The sequence below is a fragment of the Echinops telfairi genome, unplaced genomic scaffold, assembly GCF_000313985.2.
Source record: "Echinops telfairi isolate 266 unplaced genomic scaffold, ASM31398v2 ScPeMD7_4;HRSCAF=17, whole genome shotgun sequence".
In the NCBI taxonomy this organism is placed as follows: domain Eukaryota; kingdom Metazoa; phylum Chordata; class Mammalia; order Afrosoricida; family Tenrecidae; genus Echinops; species Echinops telfairi.
In genome coordinates, this window is record NW_022103900.1 from 38,691,059 (window position 1) to 38,702,647 (window position 11,589).

Genomic DNA, 11,589 nt, shown 5'->3' on the forward strand with positions numbered 1-11,589 from the left:
CCTCATCTTTCTCCTGCAGAACATGCTGGTGGTTTCGAAATGCTGGCTTTGGGACTAGTAGCCCAACAGGTAACCACTACGTCACTAGGGCTTTTCTATAGATGAGAAAGTTAAGGTCCATCAAGACTGGCTTACACAGAGCAAGGCTTGACCAGGCTCCCTCCATCACCTAATATTGTATGAAGTCTCCCTACTCCTCCTTGACTCACAGTCTCCTCGTTCCCGGGTCTTTGAGCTCTGAGGCTCCTCATATTCCCATAGAAAGTACTGGACACCTTTCTAATGAGTCTCATTAGAGAAGGTGTCGCTTCAAGAACCATGGACCCAAAGGAACCCCCCCACACACACACCTGGGAAGCCCAGCACCTGGGTTCGGTCTTTGGTTTTGAGCTGCTTGTGTCTGAGTGATGCTGAGCTACTAAGGCTTAAAAAGATCCACATGCAAGAGTCTGGGCAATGAATTGACCTATGTCTATGTTAATCAATTTAAAGTATGGCTATTCCTCAGGAATGATTTAGAAATGATGGTGATTAGTAACTTTTGTTAAACAAAAGAGATAACTTTATATTCAGCACTAATAATTGACCCTGACATACAGTAAATGCAGTACTTATGCAATTAATCTGTCCTCGGGCCAGCTTCTAATTTATGGTGACCCCGTGCATGAAGGAACAAAACGTTGCCTGGTCCCATGCCTTCCATCATCAGTTATATATTGGACTATTTTGATCGACAGCGTTTTCATTGGCTGAGTTAGGAGAGTAGATCATCACATCTCTATTCTCGGGCTACTGTAAGCAATTAACGTGCTCAGCGGCTAATGAAAAGGTTGGAGGTTCAAGTTCAATCAAAAGTGCCTTGAAGGAAAGGCCTGGTTATCTACTGTGAAAAACAAGCAGTCATTGAAAACCCCTGGAACCCAGTCTCACTCTGACACTCGTGGGGCTGCTGAGAGTCGGAGTGGACGCAACAGCACCTGGTAGGTAGCTTTAGAGTTCCCATATTATCAGATTCACTCAGCGAAGAAGACGGTGACGTCAAAAAGGCCCAGAATGTTGCCCAAAATCTGTAGAAAAGAAAATTGTCTCCAGAGGCAGGATTCAAACCCATGGAGTCCATCCCTAGCAATCCTATTTTTAATAACGTATGGGTCTGTTTAAGTAAAATTGCTAAAAATCAGAAAGAATGAGATTTGCTCATAATTAGTTAGTGTATCCAATATCATTCATTTAAAAATCAACACTTTGCCACCTGGGGACTCTATTCTAAAGGTACAGTCATCCTTACATTTGTTTCATGACGTTGACAAAGGACGTGACCCTGTGAGCTCTGAGCTGCAAGTGGACATTCCCAGCTCCCAGCTGTCTTTTTGGCACGATATACAGTAACTGGCGAAGAGCAGGCTCTGGGTGGGACTCCTCTCTCATCCGCAGACAATCTCCCTCCCGTGAATGACAGCGATGCCGTGTAACTCAGAAGATTTGGTTACATTTCAAATTTATTTCCAATTGTTAGCTGTTGCATCAACGGAAGGCAAAGGTGACTTTTCTCCCAAGCCCCTGCTGTTCCCCAAATGTTACGGGCAAACTTTCGAAGCCATTGACTCTAGTCAGTATGTAGAAAAACTCCCTTTCTCCCTCCCCCAGCCCCTTGGTTTACCCACCCAACAAAGCCTGGCCCGTGATGGCAGCTTGAACTGCTTAGGGAGTCTGTGCGTTTAGACATGCCTTCTCCCTGACGAAGCAGAGAAAGGTCATAGCGTGCGCCCCTGGGTCCCTCCGACGGGTTGAGAACCTTTCTCTCTGCTCTAGGACACCACCCTATATTCTGAGGCACATATTTCGGGAAGGTGAGAACTCCACCGTCAGGGGTGGCGGTGGTGGGTGGGCGGGCGGCATTTTCTCTCGCGGAGTTGAAGCCAGGGCACGAAGAGGTATCGTTTGGTGCCTCTCAGATAAAGTACTCCCTTTTACTGCTGTCACTGACATCCTGGAGGGTAGGGTCACTCTGCAGAGCCGCGTCTGCGCTCTCGGCAAACTCCGTGCCCTTGGCTTCATTGGTGTGGTATGTGCCCTTGTGCCGGTACTTATAATGCAGCAAGACGTGGACGAGGCAGACCAGGACGAAGACTACTGCGACAATCACACCTGTGGGCAGGAGAAGATGCATGGGTCTGTGTTGAGCAGACAGTCCAGGACCCGGGAAGGAGGAAAGGACACACAGAGATCTACCCAGAACAGACATACTCAGGTGATCAACTCTCAACCCCAAACCATGAGGTCGAGTCCAGCCTCATTCGTACTGTTGCCTGATTTTCCCTCTACCTTCTCTCTGTCTCCTAAATTGCCCCTTCCCTCCCTTTTCGATTTTCCCCCTTCCTTTCTTCCTTCTGTCCTGGCCCACCACACTCTAGGTTCACTCAGCACTTTGCATTCTGACATGGGAATACTATCCCAGGATTACTCCCTGCTCTAGACATACTGTCTCCGGAGGAAGGGAGATGTGTGCTCACTAGCGCAGATGCACACCTGACCCAATACATTTCTGTACGCATGCTGGAAGGACTGGCCCTGGAAGGATATAGGACTCTCAGGAAAACTCCATGGATATCCTGGGACATAGAATTTGCAAGGCTAGAACCAGGAAAGCCCGGCATACTGTACATGTGAGCCGCTTTAGGGATAATAATATAAGTACATGGGGGCTATGAACTTTTTTGTGGGGTAGGTTGGGTGAGGTGCAGTTTGTGCCTCTCAAATGCCTGAATGCTGCTCCACTCTCCACGCAGATCCCAGTTTTTCCTTGTGGAGTGAGGTTGGGTGAGGAGCGTCCACAAGGAGGAGAGGGAAAGACCAGGAAAAGGACTGAGGAGAATGGGGTCCTGAACGATGTCTGAACGTAAAGGCTGGGAGGGTGATTTGGAAGGCTAGTTTTCTCTCTAATTATAGATGCTTCCTGAGCTATAGGTTCCCTGAGCTAATAAGAGGAGTGAATCCCAAAGCAGGAAGCCCAGACGTTCTTGAGACACCATTCAGTGTCACAAGTATGAGTAATAGGGAGCAAGGAATTCCAATCAAGGCCAGGAAGGGTAGGACAAGATTTGCAATGAGTCAAGGATGGAGGTAGGATGGCAAGGAGAGTGTGGGAAGGAGAAGAGGATGGAGTCCAAGAAGCCCCTGTCAGTCCCCTTCACCCACCTTCACCCTCACACCTCAACAGACCATGCCTCTCCATTCCCTGAGTGTGGACCTCTTTCTAAATGTGCTCATCTTGCAACTTGGTCTCTCCACCTGGGCCCAGTGTTAGGTTTTCCAGCTTCACGTTGCAACTGACCACTGAGGAGGGGTACACATTTCCCAAAGACCACCCGCAACCTAAGGAACCTTCCTCCTTCTCCTTCAGGGGCCAAGGATAACTCACCTGCAATGATGATAATGTCGGTCTCAGTGAAGGCCGCCTCTTGGTCTGACTCTGTGAACAGGACAAAAGAGCTAAGGTGAGGGAGGGAGGCTTGTGCCTATGGTACCTCAATCTGACCTGCTGCCCCTTGGCCCTCCTCAAACACCCCTATGCCTGTACAAAGGACAGAGGCTGAAGGATGAGAGGCATCGTGCACTGGCCTGGTGAGGGCAGACATAGTATGGGACACAGGCAGACCTCTGGGCTGGGAGACACGGGCCTGCTTGGCCCCTAGCCAAGATCAGGAGGATGTAGGAACCACAAAGGGAAACAGAGCTTCGATGCGGATGTTTCCCTGCTTTGTCCTATTCCGAAACCAGGTCCTGTTTCTGGAGAAACCCAATATCTGGGCACACCCAATAACCACTCCTGATGTGCATAAAGGAATGTACTGTAAATAATGTCAGTTTCTCTGAGCTTCATTCCCCCCCCACCCCCATAATAATGATAAAAACAGACCCTTTGTGGAGTGTCCACTTATGGCAGGTATTGACTTAGTAACGTTCACATTCATCCTATGAGATGTATAGTTTTTGCCCACAACACAGGTAGTGATGCCGAGGCTTCAAGAGATGCCCACAACCGCACAGCTCATTAAATGGAGGGCCTTGCTCATGTGCCTTTCCCTCTTCCTGTACTGTTCCATCTCCATTCTGCTCCTCCTAAGGGCCCGCTACAAGGCTTTGCACTGCCTCCTGTGGGAGAGACCCTGTGGCATCATCCAAGTTCCTGAGTGGTTTTCCCAACTTCAGTGGCCTGGTGAGTGGAAACTGCACCCTGACCTCCAGCCACTCCAGGAGAGCAGTGAGGAGAAGTGGTCGTTATTAGATCATGGCAATATCAGTGCTAACATGGCAAGTTATGTTGCCACTACATTGCCTGGGCATCTTACTGCAGGGGAGGCTGCTCCCTAATAATCAGGTTCTCTCAATACTCTCTTACATGAGAAAGCGAATGATAATCTCCCAATGCAGCTGCCAGATGATCTCTCTGAAATGAAACCAGCCAGAGGACAATGGCGGGGAGAGGGCCAACCTGGAAGCCCAGGGAAGGAGAGCAGGCTGGTGGGCATGGGAAGATGGGAGAGAGGATAAAACGAGCATATATCAGGAGTCAGGGTAGAGGGAAAGCAGGAACCAAGCGGAAAGGGCAGCAGAGAGGGCTCAAGCTTCCAAAACGGAATAGCAGTCAGACCTGGAGTAGGAGGAGGGGAAGCTGAGGTCATGTTCTGGTTCTAAGACACAGAGAGTGTAAATAAGCACACTCATGGCACAGAATCCATCCTAGAGCTGTTAGGTACTTCAAGTTTGCTCCGACTAATGGCAACCCACAGTACAACAGAATTCAGTATTGCCCGGTTGGTTTACTCAAGTTCATTTTGTTGTTATTGTTGTTGTTTTCTTTTCTTTTTAATCGTTTTATTAGGGGCTCATACGACTCTTATCACAATCCATACATACATCAATTGTGTAAAGCACATTTGTACATTCATTGCCCTCATCATCAAGTTCGTTTTTATGACTACTGCGAGCCCTTGTGGTGTAAGGGTTACAAATTGGGTTATGATCCACTTGGTCGACACTTCGAAACCACCAGCAGCACCGAGGAAGAAAGATGAGGCTTTCTACTCTCGTAAACAGTTACAGTCTCAGAAACCCACAAGGGGGTCTCTATGAGTCAGTATTGACTCAGTAGCAGTGACTTTAGTTTAAGTTTGATATTTTAGGTGCCTTCCAACATAAGGGGCTCCTGTCCCAGCACTATGTTGGGAAAGTATTGTGATCTTAGAGTTCTAAATGGCTAATTTTTGGAAGTCAACTACTAGACCTTTTAAGTCTGGATGTTCCTGTTTACCATGAGAGACGCTACAGGAATTTAAAGTACCTGTGTTATAGCACCCGGAATCACAGCAACACACAAACCACCATAATATGACAAAGTGTAAGATAGGGGCTAGAGCACATAATAGGTATTCAGAAGTTATTGAAAGCATGATTTCTAAAATGAATGTGTGTGTGTGGATGTTCTAGTCCATAATTATTCACTGAGCCACACTTCCTTACTTTCAGGTTAGTAAGAAAAGTTAGCGCCCTCCTCAAGTCAGCATAGGTGATTACACAAGTTTAGTTGCTAGAAATCATCCCTACGTATATTCCAGATGAACACCAATACTTTCGTTTGTCCAGTTGAGCTGTGCTTTGTTCTTCAGCAACTAGTGATAGCTTCCTATGATCAGATAGTCTTGTCAGCATCGGACATATTTTAACTCATTTGTGGTGCTCTGGGCTCAGCATTGAGTTGCTAATCATAAGTTTGCAAGTTCAAACCCATTAGCCACTGAGTCTCAGAAACCATAAAGAGAAGTTCTACTATGTCCTAGGGGGTCACTATAAGTCAATATTAACTTTATAGTTTTGGGTTTAGTCCATGTGAAAGCCCTATTTGGTCGAAGTTATTATTGCACAGATTTAGAAGCTAAGTCCCAGCAAAGTGGAATCATTTTCCTGAGTGTTCAAAAGCAGTTAATGAGTGTTCAAACGCTGCTAATGTGTGTTTAAGTGCACACAATCTGGTTCCAGAGTACTTAGCCCTGCAAAGGCAATGAGCAGACACGAGCCTAGGTGAGCTAGGTAAGTACTAGATAAGAGACTTTCATTACTTTGGGTGAATTTTGTGGTTTGGGTTCTAGGATCGTGTGTCCAAATATGTATCTTGAAACATTAGAAGCACTCCTGGCCAGGACAGTCGGCCTGGGGCAGCACCTGAGACCATTGATAGAGCTTCCCATTGATAGAGCTCTTTCTAGAGTGCATGCTCATGGAGGGAATGTTGGGAAGCCAAGCCTGACGTGTTCAAATTATCTCTCTTCACGCCCACCTCTTCCATACGCACTGAGTTGAATTTGTATAAGTCATATGTGCATGATGTGATTACTACCAGAGTTCAGTCAATTTTTCATAGTCAGATTGGCCACAGATGTCAGAACAGCATAGAGGAAGAAACTTGGGACAGCTGGGAAAGGTGCACCAGTAGCATTATTATCCCTGGGAATACGTTTTTTTTGTTTGTTTGTTTTTTAACAATCATTTTATTGGGGGCTCTTACAGCTCTTATATAGCAACCCATACATCAATTGTATCAAGCATATTTGTACATATGTTGCCATCACTATTTTGTAAACATTTAGTTTCTATTTAAGCCCTTGTTATCAGCTCCTCAACAAGGGCTTAAAAAGGGAATAAATTAAGAATGCAAATGACCAGGTCCCCCTAGACCTACTGCGTCAGAAACATTGAAGTGGACCAGCAATATGTGTGGTAAAAAGCTCTCCAGGAGAAGAGTGATATAACCTGAAAGACATGTGGATACAATTTGTATGGCTAATGGACCACACAAACTTCTATCTTCACAACTCTGAGGCCAAAAGAATTAGATGCTACCCAACTACCACTATCCATTCTGAAAAGGATCACATTAGAATGTCTTGGGTAGAATGGGAGAAAAATATGGAGCAGAATTGAAAATTTAAAAATAAACAAGGCATACTGGTCAGATAGAGACTGATGAAACCCACAAGACTATGGCCTTTAGGTCTGGAATTGAACTCACCTCTATGTTGGAATAACCAACCATTTAAGATTACAAGGGCAGCATTTATCCACAGACTAAGTTCAGAGGGATAAATAAGAAGAGTATTATAGTGAAATGTGCAAATTCCTGAAGTTAGAAAGCCAAAAGGGAAGCCTTTGCTCAGTTTATTTCGAGCTGAAAGAACTGAAGAAAACATTAAAGATTCAAGTTAAAGCATTGAAGGCCTCTATGGAGAAAATCATGAATAATGCAGGAAGCATCAAAAATGATGGAAAGAATATACAGAAATGGTATTCAACAATTCCCTATGGTGGCATATGATCAAGAACCAATGGTACTGAAGGAATAATTCCAAGTTTCTCCGAAATCAAAAAACAAGACTCTTGGAATTGACAGAATACCAATTGAAAAGTTTCAGCAAGCTGGTGAAGCACCAGAAGCACTTCCTAGTCTATGCCAGACATTTGGAAGATAGCTAGCTGGCCAGCCAACTGGAAGAGGTCCATATATCTGTCCATTCCAAGGAAAGGTGACTTAACAGAATGTGGCTATTATTTAACAGTATCATTACTATCACATGCAGGTAAAATTTTGCTGAAGATAATTCAGTGATGCTTGAAACGGTACATCTACAGGTAGCTGCCAGAGACTAAAGTGGGATTCAGAAGAAAATGAGGCTCAAGGGATATAATTGCTGATGTCTAACAAATTTTTTCTGAAAGCAGAAAATACCAGAAAGATGTTTACTTTTATTTTATTTACTATGCAAACACATCCAAGGGCATGTGTTACCAATATTATCAAACTATTGATACTATTGAGAAGAATGAGAATTCTAGAACACTTCACTGTGTTCATGTGGGGCCTGTATATGGATCAAGAGACAGTGTCACTTGAAAAGAATAAGAAAATACTGCATGGTCTAAAATCAGGAAGAGTGTCTTTCAGGGTTGTAACTTTTTACCATATTATTTATTCAGTCTGTATGCTGAGTGTGGTGGTTACATAATTTCATATCAACTTGATAAAATAAGTCAAAGGGTATAGAGTCTAGCTTGTCAATCAGGTCACAGCCTGATGATGCCTCCTTGTGGACATGGTCTTCGCATGCGGATTCTGGCAGCTTCCTCTCTTTCTCCCTGGAAGTGGAACACACGCTCCCTCTCTCTCTGCTTTCAACTTCAAGCCACATGGAGCTATACTGAGACCTAAGTGAGCCATGCAGCGGAGACCTGCAGAGACAGCCCTGTGATGCTTCCATCACCACCGGATCCACAAGATTTGCCATCCACCTGCCTGTGATCTTCCTCCATTCAGCATCACTGCAAGTGCTGCATGAATCTAAAAAGGAAGTTATGGACTCATATCAGACCTGTGGACTAATATTAGACTTATGGACTTGATCTGGACGGGGCTGGGATGTTTTCTTGATATCCAGTTCCTCCTTGATATAAAGCTCTCTCTTTCACACACATGAGTGTCTCTGGATTTGTTTCTCTGGTCTACCTGGACTAACACACTGAGCAAATCCTCAAAGAAGCTGGGCTATATGAAGATCACAGCATCAGGACTGGAAGAAGACTTAACAACCCACAAATTGAGATCGCATAACCTTGCTTTAGAAAACAAGCAGGACTTGAAGCAATTTGTTGATGAAAATTAAAGACTGCAGCCTTCATGGTGGATTACAACTCAACATAAACAAATCCAAAATCCTCACAACTGGGCCAATAGACAACATTAGAAACCATAAAAGTTTTGAGAGATTTAAATTTATTTGGATCAGTAATCAGTGTTCATGGAATCATCAAGGGCTCATGAGGGAGGGGGGAGCGGGGAGGGAGGGGAAAAAAGAGGACCTGATGCCAGGGGCTTAAGTGGAGAGCAAATGTTTTGAGAATGATGAGGGCAATGAATGTACAAATGTGCTTTACACAATTGATGTATGTATGGATTGTGATCAGAGTTGTATGAGCCCCTAATCAAACGATTAAAAAATAAATTAATTAAATAAAATAAAAATAAATAAATCTCCTTATCAAAAAAAAAGAAATCTAAGGACATATTTTAGTGGGAACATCTTGTTCACAAAACCCCTTTACAGTGTTGAAAAACAAGTATACCTCTTTACAGCGCCCCGCTGCCTGCCAAAAGAATCACCTCATAGGCAAGTGAAAATTGGATGATGAATAAGGGAGACGGAAGAAGAACTGATGCATTTTAAATATAATGTTGTAGACGCATATTGAAAACATCATGGACTTCCAGAAGAACAAATAGATCTCTCTTAGAAGAAGTACAGCTAGACTGCTCCTAAGATGTAGGGTGAAGAGGCTTGGTGGCGTGAACTTTGGGTCTGCCATCAGGAGAGACCAGTTCCTGGAAAAGGACATCATTCTTGGTCACGTGAGCATAAAAGAGGAAGCTCTTCAATGAGCTGGACTGACCACAAGGGCCTCCAGCATGACAAAAATTGTGAGGATGGAACGGGAATGAACAAGGTTCATTTGGTTGGGCTCACATGAGTCAGAACCAACGTGTTGGCACCTAAGGGGGGAAAACAACACCATTGATCCATGAGAAATAATCTGAAATGAAAACAAAAACCCAGGTGCCGGAATGTCTCATGTGAGAAATAAAATGAGAGGGAGAAGCAGCTCCATTTTTCATGTTAAAGAATGGGTTATTTAAATGTGATCTGCATGTTAGATATGTTATTAAGCAGTGATTAAAAGGATGCATGGAAAATTCTTAGTGAGGTGAGGACATGTTTATGGGAAAGGAACTACCGAAACCACTGCTATCCAGTTGATTCTGCCCCATATAGACCTGCCATACGGTTTCCTGGACTGTACATTTTTATGGGAGCATACAGCCTCATCCTTTTCTCGCTTTGTAGCTGGTGGTTGGTGTTTGAACCACCAACCTAGTAGTTAGCAGTTCAATGCTTACCTGGCAGCACCTCTATGACTTTGGAGTGAAAGGCACAGAGTTCTATAAACATTAATGATATGAACGCTATAAAATGGTCTTGAAAAAAAGAATGAAATAAAACACACCTGTACTGTTGATGAATAGTTGATGAGTGGGGACCTATAGACGGTGTTGATTTATAATTTATAGATTTCTGTCCTTTCCAAACATTCACAATGAAAGCATCCTGCTCTTACAGCTAAGAGATCGGTGGATCTTCACAACGGTTGTTAATTACTTCACAGAACTTTCAAAGCCTTGGCCTAGAAGGTCTACAAATACCATTGACCCCAGACCCTGCCTGTCTTGTGTTGCTATGTCCAGATATCTTCTGTAACTCCACAAGCCAAGCTTGGGGCATAGTTTAGGCATGGAGTCACTACTGTCCCTCTGAACGACCTTTCTGAACTTTGTGTTCACACATGATTTCCCCAACCTGGTAAGGATGCCAGCTTGAAAACCACTAACAACATTTTTAACGATGGCATTGTTAGCATAGCTGTGACCATGCGCTCATCTGTTTTTAGAATCGTTGTACTTCCAGTTGGCAATGACCTTTTTAGAACATCCTAGATAGCACTACTTTGTACTTCTATAGCCTCCCTGACGAAAGGTCCTACCCTGGGCCTACAGCTTTCCCAGGGCTGTCAGTCCAGCTCCTGCTCCCTCCTCATGTGCACATTTCCATTTCAAGTGAAAAACTGCCCAGTGTGCAAAAGAGCTGGTGACCCCTACTCCTCTCACTCCTTCCACGGATGCAGGTGCTTACGCAGAGGAATGCCACCTGTGGTTTGAGTCAAGTTTTGGCAAAGCCCCTCACTTCTGCAGGCAGGAGGAAAGCTCCATTCTCTGAGGAGAATTGGGTAGAGGCTGGGTGCTAAACAGCATAGACTTTCCTTCCTCAGAGATCCAGCAGCACTCGGTCTTTGGAATTGTCATCCTGTCCCACTCAGATGCAGGACCTGGCTGAGCTGGCCTCTCAGAAAGGCCTACATTTGAATACCTTCTCCAACTTCCTGGACCAGTGGAGAAGCCTTTTGGCCAACATTCTTGGAGAGGAAGCCAGCGCTGTCCCAACTTGTCAAGTCTGTTGCACTACCGTGGTTTGTGTGCTGCTGTGTAAATGCCGGACGCGCTTGCTGGCATTTCAAACACCAGCAAGGACACACAGGGTGTACAAGTTTCAGTGGAGCTTCCACACTGAGGTAAAGAAAGGCCGGTAGATAAACATAAAAAATAGGGAAATCAAAACCCTATGGATTGTTACAGAATGATGTCTGTGATACTCTGGAAGATGAGCTCCCTAGCTCAGAAGGCAACTGTTGATTCAAGAGTGCTGGTAATCCTGAGACTGGCAGAGAACCAGGAAATGATTCCTTCTATAATAAATGTAAGGAGTCCTGGTGATTACACGTTGGGCTGCGATCTGTTGAGTCATCAGTTCGAAACCACCAGCAGCACCTCAGGAGAAAAACTGGGCTTTCTACTCCCAGAAACAGTTACCACCTCGGAAATCCACAGGGGGTCACGCTGAATCCGAATTGACTCAATGGCAGTGAATTTGG

At 44.7% G+C, this 11,589-nt stretch overlaps 1 protein-coding gene across 1 annotated transcript in view; it reads right to left on the bottom strand.

Moving 5' to 3' along the window:
* Positions 1-1,486: 1,486 nt before the first annotated feature.
* Positions 1,487-11,589, bottom strand: part of GYPC (glycophorin C (Gerbich blood group)) — a 59,322-nt gene continuing 49,219 nt past the window's right edge. The window contains exons 2-3 of the mRNA XM_045299286.1: positions 3,422-3,472; positions 1,487-2,148 (exon numbers count right to left, since the gene is read on the bottom strand). Of these exons, the coding sequence (XP_045155221.1) occupies positions 1,952-2,148; positions 3,422-3,472 (248 nt within the window). The 3' untranslated portion in view covers positions 1,487-1,951. The remainder of the gene's footprint in view (positions 2,149-3,421; positions 3,473-11,589) is intronic.